The 20470-nt window shown below is 38.1% G+C and overlaps 1 protein-coding gene across 2 annotated transcripts in view; it reads left to right on the top strand.

The window, feature by feature from the left end:
* Positions 1 to 20470, top strand: part of HIPK3 (homeodomain interacting protein kinase 3) — a 115651-nt gene that overhangs the window by 76568 nt on the left and 18613 nt on the right. For both annotated transcript variants that reach the window (XM_082318006.1, XM_082318005.1), the window contains exons 3-5: positions 13956 to 14079; positions 18157 to 18276; positions 20177 to 20263. In XM_082318006.1, coding sequence (XP_082174132.1) covers positions 13956 to 14079; positions 18157 to 18276; positions 20177 to 20263 — 331 coding nt within the window. The remainder of the gene's footprint in view (positions 1 to 13955; positions 14080 to 18156; positions 18277 to 20176; positions 20264 to 20470) is intronic.

The raw sequence follows: 20470 nt of genomic DNA, 5'->3' as shown, positions 1-20470 counted from the left end.
CAGGACTATCTTGCTTTTATTTCAGAAGACAGTTAATTGAGGTCTCTTAAGTGTAGGTAAAGACCTTTTTCCTTGGTACTTCACCAAAGCAGTTTTTTGTCTTAGGTACTCACAGTACTGTACCAAGACTTGATAAGTCATTGACACACTTTTTGTAAACTAGTGATTTTTATCTTCAGATTAAATTTTCTTTTAAAAAATGCAGCCTTTGGGATCTTTTTTGGATGTCTGCTGTGTTTTCTGTCTTTCCCAGTTGGTTATTTTTAGTTATTTATGTTTTTAAAAAAATCTGTAATCTTGAATCATAGTACAAGCTGATTTGCTTAAGGGCATTTGCAGCATCAGAGCCAGAAAATAATAATAAAAAAAAAAGTTTGCCACTGTCATCTAGTCTAGTTCTCAAATGAATAATGAAACTATTCTTATTTATCATTATGCTTTAATGGACTCTTTTCCTCATAAGGTTATGTTACTAGCCTCTAAGTCTCTCCTGTTTTGATTTTGATGTAGATCTAATGCTGTTCATGTTTCCAACTATTTATTCTCAAGAGGTTATTTCTGTATAAGGCTTCAACTATTCCAGCATCTTGGCAATTGTTTAATAATGGATAATTTTGCCACTCATGTCCCGGCGGCATCGTTAATGTATATGTTGTTTATAGAGCCTTTTCAAGGCTGGTTCTTCCTGGGTAATTCTAAATAAATTTGTAAGTCTGTCTTGGCAGTGGGATTATTGCCAAGGATTTCTTTAAGTATATTGCTCTGCTTTTGATAGTTTATGCTACCCTATTCATGGATAATATAATTTCTTATTCATGTATAGTCAGAAAAAAGGTGACTCTCTACTGCTGTCAATCTTAAAATCAAGATTTCACAAGGAAAACATCCAGACAAACTGACTTCAGGGAAATTGATGTTATACAAAAATCCCACTGAGCTGATGGTAACGATCCTGTCTGATTTCACCTATAATCTTTGGCCAATGTCAGTGACCAAAAAGAACTACAGGAAATTTATGAATCTAGAAGAAAACCACAAAGATTTTCCCCCACCAATAGAAACGTGTGTGTGTGTGTGTAGGGACTGTTCAGGTTGCAGGTAGCAAACTTGGGACATTGCTGAAACGGAGCAGCAGTGGGCGGATTTTGGGAGGTGGGTTTTCTCTTTCAAGAAGAGATGCCCCCCCCCCCAATTTTAACATATGCAGTGTACACTTTAATTTTTAGATTGACTTCTTCCTTAAAGTGAAAACCACAATATAAAAATCCCAGGAAACTTAATGAACTTGCCTCAAAAGGAACTATTAGCTCTGTTAGTGAAAGCACAGCGTGGCCAGTGTTGGGAGCCTTACTAAAAAGCAATGCAATAGTGCAGGGCTGGCCTTTGAAAGTTTGTCCTATCAATTTGTGGTATGACAACATACTCTAAAAATAGTTCCTGGGACTCGGAAAAGGTAACGCTTTGATTTGAGGATTTTTTTTTTTTTTCCCTTGGAAAATTCATATATGCTGGAAACAAAACAAGTGTGAATTCTCCACATCTCCAAGGAAATCACAGATACCTTTTTAGAGATTTGTTAACTGAACTTTAGCTTTCATCTTTTCAAAGGGCAGGAGTTCCCAGTAACTACTCCTACTGTGTAGACTCTCATAATACATTAGCCCTTAGGGCAGCGTTCAGGGTTTGGCCAAAGGTTATAGCACATGCAAAACAGTCAGACTTCCCAATAGTTTTATTTTTGCAGTTTTTGTTAGTTGTTGGCATTTTGAATAAATTTTTAGTTGGCATGTTTTGGTTTTGTATTTTGGTGCAAGTCGTTTGAAAGTTGAAACTAGAGTGTCTCCCTGACATTGTATGGTACTTAGATGGATTATGGATTTTATGTGGTGTATATATGTCAGTTCTCAGTTTAGGACATATTTGAGAGTGCTTCATAATCTTTATTGGTATTATATTAATGCATTTTTTTAATAGTTCAAATGAAAGGATGTTCTTGAAATAACTATTGCTATTATTTTTTAAAGTTCAGGAAATGTTTATTGCTCCTCACACTTTGCCAGCAGAGTGTCTTGCAGAGTCATGTGAAATTCCGTGTAATATTTCTCTGTACGTTGAGAAGAGCAGGCAGTGAAGATAGCTTACCTTCCCTTTCTCTCTTGGAGACAAAAATTCTTAGACACCACCAGCTGAAGGCACTGAGCAATGGGTGCGCTACAGCCCTGTTTGAGTAGTAGTGCTTCTGTAAATGAGGGGAAAGTTCCCCGTCTATTTGATCCTTGCTGCTTCTGTTAATATTGTCAACAAGTGTGCCTTTTCCTAACGTGAGCGTCTGTCTATCTTGGGAACAGAATGAAGTTTTTAGCCATAAATGATGAGCTGCTCACAATTATTAGTGTTCTGAACTGGACTCAAAGGGTTTACTCAGATGAAAGGCTCCCATTATTATCCAGTTATTATCTAGATCCCATTATTATCTTTTTTCTTTAAACTGGACTACCTGGTTTTAATTTGTATTTGCTCTGACAGCAAGATTATAACATTCTGCTTGATTAAAAAGAATCCCCCGTGCAATCTGGTTTTGCTGATTTCCTGCCCTTTAGTGTGGTGGTAGAGAGTCTGGTTTTTAGCACTAGATATCAGGCAAGAATTGCTTTAGAAATGATATCAACATTTATGTAGTGAGCAGAATAAATGGAAAAAAAAAAAAGCCTACCCTGTGTTTTAATGTTTGGGTAGAGTGTGTTACATTTTTGTTTGTAATGTTACTTTAAAAATCTTTGCAAAGCAGAGTTTGCAGAAATGCTGGGGTTCTTTGCTGTAGTCGCATTCCTGTTGCAGCATGTTGCCGGGGACTGATATGACATCAATCTGGATGTAATAGATACATAGTTAAGCAGTTTATTTTAGGATCCAAAACTCTTCTAAGAATAGACAGGCTCTCCTTTCAACAGGAAAGGACAAATAAATTAAAATGGGATACCAGGGAAGGAAAAATAGGAAAAAAGCAGAGACGAAAAATTATCTAAGGAGCACAAAAAAGGGCAGAACCAGCAGCCTGGTACTGGTGGGGTTCGAGGCTGGGGTGAAGCACGCGAAGGGACCGTTGCGTATGGATTCGTTCAGCAGGCTGCAGTGCAGTGACAAGCAGGTGATGTGACATGCTGGAAGGCTGAAGTCTTAGAGTCTAGCCTACCAAAATAGCCTTGTGTAATTTTCCTCACTGGCGGTCCGTAGGTTTAATTCAGTGGTGAGGAAAAAAAATCACCTTTTAGATTTTCTAATGTAATTTCTTAGTTTTGTCACAACATTGACAGATGATTTTCCATAGTGCCGCAAAGCTTAGGCTTTTCAGTATTTTCTCATGATTATGTTAGTGGGATCACTAAACTGTGGGTCAGGATGTGACTTCTGATGTCATATTTACACCAGAGGTCTGACCATAGAAATTTGTATGGGAAAAACTCACCAGGCCCGCCAGTCAGCTCACGTGCCAGTGCATCATAAATTACTGCAGCAGTATACAAATTACAGTTAAGGTTGTTGAACGTCTGTGTGTACTGTATGTTGAGTGTATTTTTCTGCATTGTTGTATGGAAGCAACAGGTCCCAATAAAACATTATTTTATTGCACATATGTGTTGGGTATGAATCTAGCAGTAGATTTAGAACCTAGAAGTGTTTAAAAACATTTTTATTCACCAAAAAGTCTCTACTAGTGTAACCTTGAGAAAGCAGATTTAATTTCATGTATGTTAACCCACCTGCCCCAGTTGCTGCTCTGTAGGTTTTCTGTCATAACTTTCTTGTAATGTTTCTATTTTTTTTTATTTTTTATTTTTTTTCCATTTAGCAGCTGACATAGCTATTAAGTGACTAGATAATACTTTATATAGGGGAATATCCAAAGTGAAATGGATTCTGGTGTTCCATTTATTTAGTGAACAGGACATGAATCTCCTATGTGGAGCTGTGGCATCAGTACTTGACTTTTTGCTAGACACTACTTTTTTTAATTGTATATGCTTTGAATATTTGAATTTTAAGTGATCAGATGTTGCTGTTAATCCAATATAATTCTTTTTAAATGTTAATTTCTCCTACAAGTCTTTTGCTTGTTTCTCTTTTAAAATAAAAGAAATTTAACAAGCTTACTGTCTCTATTTATCCTGATGTCATGTTGTCAGTGTTTGATTCTTGATTTGACAATGTTTTTGTAATCCAGTATCACTACATAAATTTTCTGTAATGAAAATACTGATGGTTTTTCTAAAAAAAAAAAAAAAAAAAATTTTTTTTTTTTCTTCTGACAATTTTTTTCTTTGAGGGCAGGATTGTGTCATGGGCAACAACCTTCAGTCTACAAGTCAGGATAATAGACTGTGAAAGCCTTATTCCAATACTATGTAGAACATTATTAGGTAGTTAAATAAGATAAACATACTAGCTCATATGAATACAGAATGATCTGGAAGTCTGAAAGAGATGAATGACATGACATTGCTCTGCCTGTTCAGGAATGTTTCTGTTGATTTTTGGTGAGCTTTCTATAATTCAAACAATGTAATTTTCAGTCACAATTTGTCGGTCTGAATTGCAAAATTTCACGAGAAGATCACTTTGCATCATCCAGGTGGGTGCACATCAGCAGTAAAAAAAAAAAAAAAATCTTTTCACAATGGATGAGGATGCGAGCAGATTTTCTTACCTTCTCAAGTATCCATATGGCATGTTATGTCCGCTGCAGTATGCCTACCTGAAGAACTGTTGTGCAACAGATGCATGCTAGAAAGTTATTTCAAATAGTTTCATGCTTTATTGAGCTCTTGGGGCTGAGCTGCAGACCTGCAGCAAGCAGGCGTGGTGTTGCCCTGTGTTGGAAGGCAAACTCGTTTGCAAGTGTTGGAAATTTCCTTTGTGTCTTCAGGATAGATTTTCCTTTGATGTGGTGTGGTGGTTTGTTTTTTTGTTTTGTTTTGTTTGGGTTTTTTTTAATAGCTAGTTAATATAAAGTAACATACTATGATTCTCATGATTCTTGACATAACAGCCATATCCTTGCATTCTTTGGTATTTTACCTGAACTAGGCCAAAGCAAGAATCCATTTAAATACAAATAAATAAGAGAGACCATCATGCTAATCAGTCATATCAGAAACCGATACCTCTTTCCGTTGCCTTGTGTCTGGTGGGAGTCCCTTGGTAGGGTTTTTACGGTGGGATCAGGCTGCTTGCTTCTTTAGGACCGCCATGACTTTGTACCCTTAGTCTAGATGTAGGAGTGTCGTCATCGGGGTGAAAGGACAAGAAGTCTTCACACAAAACTGACTTAGAAAGTCTTGCTATTCTTGACAAGCATGCTACAAGCAAATACTGCTGTGCTTATTACTCTTTTGTAGAACTCCCTACCTGTTCTTCAGCTGGTGTGTTTGGGCAGTGCAAGTCCATGCAGACCCTTAAAGAGTTAGAAGTTGATATTCCCACAAAATCAACACTAACAGAGCAAAGGGTGGTGGGAATTAAGATATGTCTGATTTGTGAGGCCTTGAAATCTCCCACACTGTGCTGTTCTGGTTTTTCGCTTATGCTTGTTCAGAGCTGGAAATCGTTGCTAGTGTTTGATCCTCTCCTTGGGTGGAGGCCAGTTTGTGGTTGCCACCTGCCCCACTGCGTGGCCTTCCACAGTTACCTGTGCTTGCCCTAACTTCTCTCTCTATTCCAAGCAAGATAATTTCAAGCTAGATTTTCTTCAAGAATAATCTGGACAATTCACCAGTTCAGCTTGGGTTTTTGTTTTGGGAAAAGATTTTGGATGTTTTCATCTTCTGGGTGTTGCTTCTTTTCCCTTCCTGACCCTTCTCCCGTCCTGCCCCAATAAAAAGAAAGAAGAGAAGAGAGGAAAAAAAACCCTGAAGGTGGTTATAGCATATAGGGAGGCATGTCAGGAGCAGCACACTATATGGTAGAGACTGTCTCATTAAATTAGATGCATAGGCTGTTAGTGCAGCTCAGGAAGTTAGTATGACTGCTTGCAAAACTGCAGAAGAAAGGGTGTCTAGGTCTTTGTAGTAAGAGACGTGCAAAACAAGAATTTGGACATCTCTGTGTGTGTATATATACATACATACACACCTGTAACAGCCTATAATCCCCCGTACCCTGGGGCAGGATTTGGGAGGCTGCACACACAACTGTGTACTCCGTAGGAAGGCAGGAGAGGAGGAAACTCCCCTGTTTGAGAAGAAGGGAGTTACTTGTCACGGGTGACTTTGGTCACTATCCGAACCATGCGCCTTATTCAGCACCTTGACGTGGTTGGTACGAGCGGAGTGCAGCGTAGGCAGAGCACGCTCCCTGCTGCAAGTGAGGGCAGAGGCAGTGTCTGGGCGACCATCTCTTGCAACCTTTGACTCTTTCAAGGAGAAAGCACTGCGAGGTGGTTTCACAGTTAAGAGTAAGGCATGCAAGCACAAGTACACAAAGGATATTGTCAAAATATTATTGGTAAATAACCTCATTTGATGCTTTGAATATTGACACTTGGCTATCAAAAATGTAAATAAAGTGTATTAAATTGCAGACTTTATTTACCAATAAAGCATCTGAAGAGTTTCTCTGTACACAGTTTTCTTCATTATATTGCTACATCAGTACCTACTGTGCTTAATTTTCATGTAATTCAAAAACTGCTTAGCATATCAAGTACATAAATAAATCACTTGGTAAGTTGCAGTCTTTCCCAGGAAAAACAAAATAATGAAAAGGCAGAAGCATAAACATCTTCTGGTTTTAATAGAATCAACATCTCGTTTCACTAGAGATAGTGAATAAGTGGAAAAGAATCTGTTGAAGTCACTTATTTTCTTGTTCTCAGCTGAGAAAAATCAAAAAGGAATAACTAAATCTTTATTATCTTTAGTACTTCTCATAAGTGGTAAGAGAAGGTGTATTAGGTTAAAATTTGTGATGGCTCTTTCAAAACAAAATTCTTTTTCAGTATCAGGAAAAAGCACTAGGATAGTTTGCTTGTAATGTTCTTTTATTTGATGAAATTACCTAAGATTTATTTGTTATTTGTCTGGTTTGATTTCCTGTTGTCTTTTTTTTTTTTTTCCTGCCCCTGCAGTTGTGAGCCCTATGTTCAAATTCACCCTTTTTGCAGTGATTGCTTCTTTTTGTAAGTAGGTACATATTTGGGCTACTCTCTCTATAAGGTTTTTAGATCCTATCTCCTTCTCAAGGTCAGGTCAGGGTTCAAAGTTAAACTGCCAGCTGCATGTCAGTCTTGTACATTATATATAACCGTGGAAGGCTGTGATGTTAAGTAGGTCTTTTCTAGCCATTGAATGTTGCATAGTTCTATGAAAAAGTTTTATTATGCTAAAATGAAGTTTTTTCTACCAGGAAATGAGAATTCCTTTTGCGCGGCGCTGTGGACACCACCACGCGATACCGTGGCCTTAGAAGTTTACAGGAGATACGGTGACTCATTTCCTCCTGTCTTCGCTATCACTTGCCACGTGAGGGTCTGGTAGTGCACCGGACTCCTTCAAAGGAGGGGGGAAATTATGAATGAGGGGATAACTTCTCATATCTTCTTGAACATATTTGTTCTCGCTGTGTTTTGTGATATATGGTGACATAGCCCTAAATTGCAAAGGAATATTTTTGATTCTTTCCTGCTACCTCAAAGATACAGATGCCCCTATCCAGCTTAACTAATGTTTCCAGAGTCTGTTTCTGAGCACTTATTTTTTTGCTTTCAGTTTAAATCCTCTTACCTTCTTAAAGTTTAAAAAAAACCCCAAATGCCAAAAAAATCAGAATTTGCAAGTTATGTACTTCCTAATGCCTAATTATAGCAGAGTTAAAAGAACACTAGAAAACTGTACAAGAAAAGCCAGGATTGTGAATGTAAATCTATAATACAGTTTTGCATTATAGATTTACAGCAACAAGCCTTTCAAAGGATAGGGAGGAAGGCTCACTGTCTGGCATAGCGTACCATACTTGCATTTCAAAGACCGAATGTACATTAACACATGACACTACCGATCTGTATTCTAACAACTCAATGGGCTTAAAAGCAAGAGACAATTCAACTATGAAAATGTTCTTACAAAAAAAAAACCCCACCACTCAAATGAACATCTTATCTGTAACATGACTTTTTTTAAAGACTTCTATAAATTTTATTGACATAATTCTTATTCTAACAAAATGGCTTTATGAATGAGTTTGACCATGAAGAAGATTGTAGAGACTTTTTAGTTTGGATCAAGGGATTTGCTTGAGTAGCTCTTATCTTTGTACAACACTGGTGATTTTAATATGTAAGAAGTGAAAGATGCAAGTGTTATCGGATCCGTGGTCTATGTATTCTGGTATTTTGTTGCTGGAGAAAATTTACCGTAGCAAAAGGTTGCACTTCAGTGTCTTCTGATGCAAGTTTCTTCCAGCTCTACAGAGCTGATGGCTGTTTTTATTGTACATTGATATGAACCTTACTATTTAATCTAGAGCTGTTGTGGATATTTTTTTGTGTTGATCCGTTCTTAAATACTCTCAATATTTTTTACCTCAACAGTGGCCCATGACTCAAAGGCTAATTGTATTCTGGCTTTAAAAAAAAATACTTTTATATTTACATCAGTCTTTAATCTCAAAGGGGGTGGGGGATTCCTTGGTCTTCTATAGTGAGGCAGGGCATTAGAAACACCTGGCTCCTCCTCTTCCATTATTTTATATATAATTTGAGTAATGTTACTGATCATTCATTCTTTCCTGAAGCTTTATAGTTCTAACCAGGGTTTCTTCTTGTACCTAAGTCTCTTCAAGTCTTTAATTTACATTGTCCTTCTCTGCGTCTTTTCTATTTGATGTATCCTTTTTCAGATGGGGGTGACCAAAACTGAACACAGAATTCAAAAGTGAACACCCTATTCAAGGTGAGGGAATATCACTAGTTTTATATAAGGCATAATAATTTTTGATATGTCTTTGTCCTTTAAAAATAAATACTGATATCCTGATTATTTTTGCTCCCAATTGTGAGATATTTTTCTTGAGTAATCTGTAAAGTTGTCTAGGATCTTTTCATTGGAAAGTTGGTTAATTTATACCCTATTAATTCTTATGGGTAATTAATTAATTAATAATGTACATTAATTTTCATTATGGTTTACTATACACCATGTATGCTCTACTGCCTGTCATTGTGTTGATCAAATTGCATGTTTGAAATTCCTTCTGAAGACCATCACAAATGCACTAGAGAACCAACCGCTCTGTATATCCTTCATCATCCACAGATTTTGTCATTACATGGTTCATTCCCATTACATCCTTCAGATTATTGAAGTGTACTTGCCTGTGGGGTTTTTTTTCTGAGTATTGCCACCTTGATTTGGATCCCTCTAGCCTAGAGTCTTTCCTGTGGTCTTGCGGATCTCTTAGAAACGTTTGCCCTCCTCCACAATCATGATGAAGACTGGTAGTTGAAGAAAATGAATTGTACATGACAATTCTCGTTAGAATGCCCATTGCCATCTCATTAACTTCTTTACTGCATCTGATCTTTCTTTTAGACCTCCTTTCTTTAGAAGAAGAACTACACATCTCACAACCCATATCTAGCTATTTCTTTCATGAAGTATATGCTTTATGTGTTCCTCATATGGCACCGTTACCTTCAGCTTCTGGCATGGAAGTTGGTATAGTTGGTGGCTAAAGGTTTTGCTCTTGGAGAGAAATCACATGGGTGTGTTGAAAGGAGTGGGAGACATGAGGGGAGGAAGGCTATTTATATACTCTTCTCTCATCTGGAGAGTGGCAACCTGGTGGTCAATAAATAAAACAATGGCATGTGGTAGACAGTAGATACGTTCACCCTTTCATACTGACAGAAGAGAAATAGAAATCAAGATTGATCAGTTTTTAATCTCATTTCCTTGATATGTGAGGGGGTACATATAATTGTTATAGCACCTTCAGTGGGAACGTATTTGAGAAATTATTTGTGCCTTCAGCAGAATTTTTCATAAAGTTAGCAGTTCCAGGAGGCTGCTGGCTTTGTTTTATGCTGTTCTTCAGTTGTTATTATGTACATTACCTGTTGGGTTTTAGCGTTTTCATTTAACTTTTGTTCTAAATTGGATTTCTGACCAAAGACGTCTAGGTAGTGATCATTTGAAATGGCTTGACTTCTTACAGTTTTTTTCATGACTTATTTTTTTAATATGGCTAAATCTTGCTCTTTGTTCTTCGTTCCCCCAGTGTAAAGGTGGGAAGAATTTTTCTGTTACTATGCTAAGGTTTTGATTTTTGTGTAGTTTTTGCTTGTTTGTTTGTTTTTTAACCCTCCCTTGAGGAATTATTTAACTTTTCTTCAAATGTGCTTATTTTGTTGCTTCATTCTAAGCTGGCTAACATGCTGAAGCTAAATTATTTTATGAAATGTTCTGGTCTTCAAGCAAGTTAACAGAACAAATTGTGTGGTTTCTTTCCTCATAAGCCTATAAAAACCTATAGAATAATATGTATATTCATGGTCTGTGGTATAATAAATAGAAACATGACTATCCAAACAAGCAGCTGAAGCAAATATTCATTTGTGTCTTTCATCTTTTTAGATATTTCCAATTGAAAAGTCTGCTTCAAGAGAGTTGAATTGAGCTGTGTCAAGCCAGAAAGAAGGATTTCAGATGTGTTAATCTAGCAATTGTTGCTTAGTAAAGTGAATCTTTCCAGTGTAGTAATATTGCATTTCAAATTCTAAATGAAGTTTTCTGTTAATGTTTTAATGTTTAATTAACATTGATAAGAAGTTAATGTTTAATTAACATTGATAAGGAAATAACATTGGTAAGAAGGAAATAGATGCTCTCTCTGTAAAATCTTACTTTTAATTTCATTTAAGTAAGATTTGGTATCCTTAAGAAGTTTAGAAAATTCTGGTATTCTCCTTGTTGATGTCTTGGTATGGGAAAACAGATGCTGTTTACTAAGTTGGGGACTACAGTAGCTTCTGGTGTACTGAGCATCTTGTCATCGGCAGTAGGTACCAAGCCAGAGAGAGACAGAGTGTGGTGGTAGTTTGAGAGAGCAAAGTACTAAATTGCAGTCTTTTTTGAGTAATCTGATGTTGAAGTGACTGTGTTGGGACATCTGGAGCTCCTACCACTTAATTTAATGTCTATGGTTGTAGTTAGGAAAGGGAATACCTTCCTTTTAAGCTGTATGTAAAAATATTTCTTACATGAAAAAAGAGCTGTAGATCATCTTGAAAAAATAAAAATTGAAGAATGACTCCCTGCTCTTTAACCCTTTCCTCCCCAATTATCCAAATAGATTTAAACTGGAAGTTTAAAAGGAGAGAAGAAAAAAAAAAAAGTGCTTTTGAGCATACTATTAACAAACTGTTTTCCTTTATCAAAAATATTTGAGCTGGTTAAAACCAATCTAAACATAATCTAAAGCCAGTACAAGTTCTCTTGTGACTTTGTCTGCTGTGGGAGAGTTGCTCCATTTTAAGGACCAGCATGAGGCCATGGTAGGAGACGTTGTACCTGAAAAACAGCGAATTTGACATTTCTGCGAAGCAGCAGCTATTCATCTTCCCCACTTCAAGCTAGCCTGAAAATTATTTTTGTTCACTGTCCTGTAGTGAGGTGTGGGTAGCCCTGCCTGGGAGCACATTTGTTTCCTCTTCCTTTCTGGATGGTAGGTCAGGTGTTGGGAGGTGAGGAGGACCGGTCTTGCCTCTCCTTAAATATGTCCTTTCTCCTTAGACTTATTAGCATTTTTATTGGTATCGCAGAACTACGTGGTACCCATGAAAAACTGAAAGATTATTAAATTGTGAAATACAGTAAGCATTCTTTTTTTTTGTCATTGTATCTACCCTTACCGTTCTTTTATTTGCAATCCTGTCCCTCAAAAGAGACGAGCGACAGACTGACCGACTGTGGCTATTTTTATACGGTGCACATATTAACCGTTGAGTAAATGTAAGAGGTTTTAAAGAGCTTATTTTAGCAGAAGCATTTGTTAAAGCCCCTATATCCATAGGCTGTGTGTATATTCATTAACTATTCAGGGCTGTAACATAATACAACAAAAGGAAGCGTATTTTAACAGAGATCTGTAACAACCGTACGCAGGCTGGCACCCAGCCAGCGGCTGAAGGCAGACGTTTCTTACGGCTATTTCTAGGCTTGTGGCATCTAGATATATTAAATTTATTTCTCGGATAACAAAACTAGCTAATACTTACTCCAGTGTCATGATCCTGCATTACAAAAATACATTATGTTTGATCCCTAGAAGTTTATTGTAATCAAATCTTTGAAGGCAGTGGAAAACTGAGCCTCTCCAGTTTCACCACCAGTGTGACAAGATTTATCCTTCATATAATCGCATCCGAAACGGTTTGTGACAACGATGGGAAGAACTGAAGTGCTGGCATGAATGGAAAGTGCATAAATATTTAACAGAATATCCTGTCCTGTAGACTTTCTTATCTGTGGAAAGTCTCAGATTTTCCCCATAGCAGAAGCTTGGTGGTTTCACTGGTCAGGGATGAGGCAGAGCGTTGGGAGTCTTTCCCTGGTGGTGAACGTGCATCCTTGGAGCTTGGAGTATATCTGTGTACAGCTTCTGCCAACTACTCCTTGTGAAAAGGGGTGGAGATGCTTCAGCTCTTGGTCTACTGTATACTACAAAATAGATTCTCTGCCCCAATGTGGCATGAAAATAGGAATTTCTTCCCAATCCAGTACATTTTGGTGAATTAAAGAATATTTTGATAAAGGTAAATGTCAGAGGAGAAGATAAATGAGATATGTAGGAATTTACTATGGCCAGAGACTCTGTTTTGTATGTGGAACGTCAATATGATACACTAACATGTGCTGAAGCGTAAGATTTTTAAGCTTTTACGCAGGTGAGAAATCACGATTTTCCCCACCAGCGTGTTACCTGGTCAGCTGAATGCTGCCGTTCTGCCCAGCTGCCCTGGGATATACCCTGTTAGTTTTAACCACCTTGCTACTGTTCTGTGGCATGTTCAGCTAACGACGGATTGTCTGTTCTAAAAGTAAATCGCTTTATGGTGTGATGCTTTAAATAATATACATCTCCAGGCCTCTTTCAATATCGGCATGCAGATATATTTTAATTCTTTTTCCTTTTGTTAATAGCTTGAATGAACTGGGAAGAAAGGTTTAAAAAGAACAAATGCGATTAAAATGGGTATCTGTGAAATACTTGAGTTGCGTTCCACATGAACGGAAATGTTAAAAGCCCCTTTAGCGGCTGTGTCAGTACAAATTTTTCTGGTTCTTGAATACAGAAATAAATTCAAATGCTGTTGGTTAAATAATTCACATTTGTTTTAGGAGAAAAAGACGACCTGGTCCCTTTAGCAAGTGCAATGGTTTCATTTTAAGTGATTTAAAAATTGATCACATTGAACTGATTTGAGTTCATTAAGGGATTTGCAGTTCTGTAATGAAATTGATATTTTAAATAGTTTTAAGTGTACTGTCCAGTTGGAAAGTGTGCAAGTGTATTTTCAGGTAAAACTTTTTGTTTGTTTTTGAGATAAATGACTGTGTTGTGTTTAGAATGTAGTTACAGGCATATGACATTGACTGGACGAATCATTCGGGAAAGGCAAGAATGTTGAATCAGTGACATTCTGTTTTTCAGGCATATCAATTATTTTGATGTACGTCGCAAACTGATACTTGTAGGAAAAAAAAACATCTGAGAGCTCCAAAAATTACCACGGATTATCTAGATAAAGCAAAACACAATTTCTGATGTTATGATTTTATTTGAAATAATCAGCCTGTGTTTTCAAATAACAGATTTTGGTTTTTTTTTTTGTCATGTTGGATTGTTGAATTACCTTTTTTCCTGAAGGAAAAAATTCAGTAACCATGTTTAATTTGCAGAGCACCAGAGATCATACTGGGATTGCCGTTTTGTGAAGCCATAGACATGTGGTCGTTAGGGTGTGTGATTGCAGAGCTGTTTCTTGGATGGCCACTGTACCCAGGAGCACTGGAATATGACCAGGTAGTAGAATAAATTTCACAAGCATATGCACACTTTCTGCAACTTAAGAATTTCAGATCATTAAATCCAGGATTTCAAATGTTAATAACGTCCCTTATTAAGTAGTATTTCTTCAAGTCTGTTCAATGCTTTTAATTCAGTCTTATTGATTGCCCTAGAAACATAAATCCTGTTTCTAGACCAAACTGTATATTGTGCTGCTTTTCTAAATTAAAATTCAATTTCTTCCTCCCCCCCCTTATCTTGCAAAATAAATGTTAGTATTGAAGCTGCTTTTTCTGATGGAAGCCAAAGTTTGTGGCCACTATTGTTGCATTGTAATCTCTCTTTCACTTGCCATGAATGGGGTTGACTCTGGAATGTCTGTTCAGATGTCAGGATTAGTTGCCTTCTGAATGCTTCCTGATGCTTTCTGGAAATCCAGCATAGCTCAAAGATTTGTAGTGCCTATACTTCACGAGGAACGAGCATCAACTGTTGCAATAATACTGTATATAGGCAATGGTAAAGCTTGAAGCTGTTGAAGCCGTCCCTTTGCTTTGTTGGAGTTTTCAACTACTGACACCATTGGCGTTAGTGAGCTGACTTAAAAAAAAAAGTTGTTTCTAATGAAAGATGTAGAACATTTTCTGTTTAAAACACTTGAGAGAAGTCTTTAATTTTCTAGCATAATGTAGAAATTTGGGAGGAATGTAATCAGCATTCTGACTATCCCTGCCTGGTTTTGAACTTTGAAAGTAAAGAAATCTCCTGAAAATCCCAGATGCAACAGCACTGGCTTGTTACTAACTTCTACACCTTTGATTCAACGTTCAGTTTAGGGGCAGTTCCTCCAGCATGTTGCTTAGGTTATTCAAATCCTGATCTTCATGCAGTGGACTTTTGGGTCCCTGTGCTTACAGATCAGACCTACTTTTCTAAAAATTGTTTTGTTAAAACCACTGTCATGGGATATATTGATTTTTGTGTCGATTTTGGTAACATTTCATATTTTGGTTTCCTTCATTTACACAAACTTCAGTGTTTCATGGGTAGGAAGTAAGCTATGAGTGGAACATGGGTTGAGACCTTTGTGCAGGGCATTGCTGTTAAAATGGAGAACGAAAGAGGAAACAACTAACAACCATATAGTTCATTATGTTCTTTAAGAAAAAAGTGAAGGCATTTGTTTTTGGAAAGAATCTGTAATACTGTCTCAAAAATTTCCAAGAACTTCGCAAATTTATTTACCTTTTATTTTGAAAGAAACTGCAGGAGGCAACCTGCACTTTCAAAAAAAGTGCCAAAAGATATAATTTCCAGAATTACTTTCACTTTTGACCCCGTACTGCTGTTAAATAGCTGTTAAAAGGGTTGCTGCTGTGGGTGAGGAAGGACCTGTAAGCCCAGTTCATGGTCTTCTGGTCATGACCTCACATATAGGCAGGTGCTGCTTCTGGCTGTGGAACGTGGCTTTGGACCACATCTTCAGTTACTTACGATGCGGTAGGGATTTGAATGGTGGAGAATGCTGCCCATGTCCTGATTCTTTCCTCAAATTAACTTGTGATTTGTCATGATGGCAGCAGCCCAGACTGTTAACGTGTGCCAACAGGCTTACATAGCTGTGAGCCTCTGACTTTTGTACAGAGAGCAGTAACAGTGTAAAGCTCAGTCTCATGGTTATGAGGATGTTTTTTCAGAATAATACGAAGTCTCATTTGAAAAGACCTTTTTTCCCCCACTGCACCGCAGCCATCTTGTCGTGTATGAAACCCAGGCAGATGAAGGCAGTTTAGTATGGTGCGCAGAGCGCCTACCTTCATAGTGCTCAACTTCATAGCCAACGCTCATCTTTTCTCAGTTTTAGACAGCCAGGTCCTTATGACAGCATATTCCTGTTTCTTGTTTCTTGCTGTTGTAGGCCCAGGGCCAACGTGGCTCGACATCTAGATACTGCTGGCCAGTGCAAGTAAACAGCATTGTCACCAATGACAGCCACCTTCCAAGATGCAAAGGACTACATGGATTAGGGGTTAATCTTGATGCCCATAAGATTTTTTTGCTTGCTTTACAAGTGAATACTGAGTTTAAAAGACATTTAGTTAAAGACAGACATATCACTCAAGTTTGCTGGAAGCATCAGTTAATAACTCGTCTAGCAACTTGTCTGATGTTCATGTCGGAGAAGTTGTGGTGGAAGAGGAGCTGTAACCTCCTCTGCAGCAGCAGCAGGAATTACCTTACTTTAGTCAGCCTTGTCATTGTTCTCAAGCAGGTCTGCAAAACTTGCTTAAACTTGCTTCAGAGAAATTTGATTCAGGGTTTTCTTCAGTGCACACGAGTACAGCAGTCGTAGGAGATGGCTTCCAAGGAAATTCCTTTCCTCTTGCTACATGGCGTGTGTCACCGAGTAACGAACAGGCAAGGGCTTTGTGCTGCCTTTCCCCCTGTACCCCTGACATCTGGCAACCAACACGCTAGCCCTTGAAAGGAAGCTCTTAGTTATTATATTCATTTGTGATTATATCCAGTAACAGCTGTACTTCTCAGTGGAAAATAGCGATGTCTTCGGAGCCTTAATACTCATTGAAAACAGGCACAGGTGCTTAACTGCTAAATTTTTGAATAAATGCATTGTCTTCCCCCCCCCCTAATTTCTAAGACTTTATAATATGCTTAGAAAACAACTAAATGATCTAGAAAGACTTCTGGTCAGAGTGGGGTTCTCTTTACTTCCTGATGTAGGGAATTATGGAGGATACCAAATACCAAGAGTTGGCAGCGTTGTGTTTAGTTCCTCCCCGCTTTGGTCTGTCACTTATATTCCAGCAGAAGCCTCATGTGTACCTTTCCTCTCTACTGCCCATCAGTTTTTCCCTGCTCAGGTGCTCCTAGCTCTCAAGTCCTCTGTCTTCCATTGAATTAATCTTATCTCCCAGCTTCTGGTTCAGTATATTTCACTGCTCTCTTCTTATGATTTTTTTCCTTTCTTCCATTCTCTCTTATTCCCCGGCTGCTCCACCTTTTCCAGGGGCTGGCCCACGCCAGCAGCCCCTCTCTGGAGGCGTGTGGCATGGGACCCTGCCCAACGCCCTCCAGCCCTCGCTCCCCGTGGACCTTCAGCCCTGGCTGCTGGAATCCGTACTCCCTCTATCCCAACCTGCAACAAGCTCAGTTTTCAGTTGCCCATTATTCTTCCAGTTTGTCCTTCCTGAAGGTGTTTTTTTTAATTTTTAAAGATGTATTACTTCTGAGATAACTCCCCCCTTGTACAGTGAGTTAACATTACATGCACAGTAATTAAAAACACATCATAATGTGTTCTTTTAACAGATTTCTGTCAAAGCCTTGAATCTTAACTATTTTAGGTAATACTTCGTATCATCAACCATAAGAAAAGTAATGAAAAATGCATAGTAAATTATCTTCTAAAATAAATGCAGGATAATCATTTCAGTGGAAAAGAGCATCTGACCATTTCAGGCATAAAGCTAGTCCATTCCCATCACATTCAGTAGCAGATTTTCTGAGATGAGGACAGTATCTTTTGCAGGATGCCTAGAGGTTGTAGGCACATTCCCTTTCCAAGTGGAACATTTGCTTGAAATGCAGGTGTGTCAGAGGTGTAAAAGACTGATACACTGGAAACAGCAAACAGGAAGGATTTTTATAGTGTTGTATAATGAAAGTATGCCAAAAATCATCATCAAACGTCTGTAACACAAGCAAAGCACTCCTACTAATTTTCCCGTTTAGAAAGAAAATATTACATTTTAAGATTTCAGTGAGTTAAGAAGGTAATGACAGCCACTCTCCCCAGCTCCTCATTCCTGTGACCGAACTTTAAAAGCTTGCTTATATAGGTCACTTTAGGTTTGTTTATGTATGGCTTTCTCTGAGAGATGGAGAGCGCAGTATCAGGCGCTCAGTGTTAGGTTTCTCTCCTGTGTAAGGTGTAGTTGTCGAACTACGGTGCTCTGAGGGTGGCTCATTTTGCCATTTCTAAAATGAAATGACAAGTTTTTTACATGTGGATCAGATTTTGAAAATCAGAGGTAAATGACTTCCCATGTTGTTTTTTTTTTTCTTCCTCAGATTCGTTACATTTCACAGACTCAAGGTTTGCCAGGAGAGCAGTTGTTAAGCATGGGAACGAAAACTGCAAGATTTTTCTGTAGAGAAACGGATGCACCATATTCTAGTTGGAGATTAAAGGTAAACAGTATAATATAGTAGAAAACAGTATAAAATCTATTTGTAACCAGAGAAGCCAGAGGGGCCAAGGTTCACTATGGTATTGTTAGCTCCCTTCCACATCTCCTGTGATTTTTATCAGTCCCCGCTCTGTATCCCTTCCATTTTTCCCATTCCCCAAAAACAGTGCCCCAAGCTCATGCCCACATTTTCTCCCCGCCAGCTGGGCCAGAGGCAGGTCTGGTGCAGCCGCCACGCTGGGCGGCCAGTGCACGGGTGCCAGGTTGAGAGAGAGCATTGAATTCAAATTAAGCCTTGTATCTCCAGAGGTACTAAATGTTGGTTTTGTTTTTTTTTTTTCTCTTACTCAGTCACTGCTTTTCACTTCGCTTTAAATAATTTGTCTCTGAGGCCCAAACTGCTCTGTCAAAATTTGTTCAAAACTGGCTTCAGGACCAAAAGTTCCTAGGAGAAAGGGGATTAAGAAACAACATGACTGTGTACAGCTCATTTCCTTCAGATCTCATCCTAAAACAGTCTTTGTTGGCTGAAAGCTGCAATACAATAAAAGCAGATGAAATTAAAAAAATGTACTTTTGCTGTCTGCACACCTTCTCTCTAAGCAGCACTATTGCACACTGGCCATAAGCAGAGCTTTAACTTCCTATGCAATTTTTTTTTTTTTTTTTAAATTGTACTACTTCATGGTGCTGCTTCACCAAATTCACAGAGGACTCGAGGAGTCAGGAAACAGTTACAGTTGACATAAAACTTCTGCAATAACAAACAGCTGACGAGCTCAAAATGCAAGTCGCGTAATAACTCTCCTCAGCAACTTGGTAAATCCTCGGCGCGCGTTGGGCCGAGCGGCCTGGGCCGGCGCTGCCCTGCCGTAACGCCGCCGGGTCGGATTATATAAGAATTCTCCGATTACACCGTCCTGATTATTCCAGTTTTCTGGTTTTTTGAGCGGTTGATGATTAGGTGACAGTTTACATCTGGTTCCTCCGTATCAGAGAACCTAAATGAGTTCTTGATGCAAACAGCCCTCCCTGTTTTCAGAAGCTGTTACCTTTCAGAGGTTAAATCTCTCACAGCAGACTAAATGCTGTTTTGGGGGAAGAAAGGAGTTTTGGTATGGACCATTGGTCATTACTCACAGGTTTCGTCAAAGTTAATTTTGGAAACTTTTCTGTACTTTCTACGTTAAAAAAAATTTTTCCCTGCAGTCCTGCCTTGCCTCCTGCAGCATGGACTCTTAAAACAAAACCTGCCTCCTGGTGCTGTCTGTGTTGAAGGAGGAAAATTGTAACAGAAGGTGGTATTCCAGCTCGTAAATCACTGATAGGTGATCGCATTCATTCTCTGGGATTTGTTTGTTTCATACTTCTGTATTTAAAATGCTTACACCAGCTGTTGTGTATGCAAAGGAATAAAAGTATAAAAATAACAAAAGAAGAGAAAGCAAAGAGAAAGTGAACAGAACAGAACCTGCCTGGGTTTTTTTGTTTCATTTTTTTACAGTGATATGATGTTGCTGCTGTTTGGAGTTAAAAGTCTTGAGCTTGAGGAAATGTATAAAATACAAGTCGTAGAAAACCTGTGATATATAAAAATATAAGCACACAAGAGAGGTTCATTAAACAATGTCTTGCTAGGCTTTCAGCACTTCCTGTGCGATTTACAAACCATCTGTTGTAATCCAGTACTACGATCACTCAGACGTGACATTCAGTAGTTTTTGTATTTCAATTTAGAAAATGAAAGTAGTCAGCAAAGCAGCATACAAATATACAATTGAAATATTAATTATTTTTTTAAAAACATGTTTATTAGGCCAATAAATACATAAAGTTACTTTGTAGCTATAAGTGTCCTTTATTGTCAACTTCTAAACTCCGCTTTCCTTTTCTTTTTTGAGACATTGGAAGAGCACGAGGCAGAGACAGGTATGAAGTCTAAAGAGGCCAGAAAGTATATTTTCAACAGTTTGGATGATATAGTGCATGTGAGTATGAACGCGTTCTTCCTTTGCAAAAGGAATGTGTGATTTTTTTTAAAACATTTTACTAGTTTGAAATAAACCCTTTTAGAATATTATTTATTGTATATCAGTCATGTCCATTATTCTCTGTATATGTTGCTCTGAGGAAAATGTCTAGCTATGTCAGTCCTTTGGGCTTTTTATAAAGATCTTCCTTTGCCATTGCTTGTG

This window comes from Platalea leucorodia (genome assembly GCF_965183815.1).
Source record: "Platalea leucorodia genome assembly, chromosome: 7".
Taxonomy (NCBI): Eukaryota; Metazoa; Chordata; class Aves; order Pelecaniformes; family Threskiornithidae; genus Platalea; species Platalea leucorodia.
Note: the sequence above shows the minus strand (reverse complement) of the source record. Positions and strands in the feature narration are given on the sequence as shown.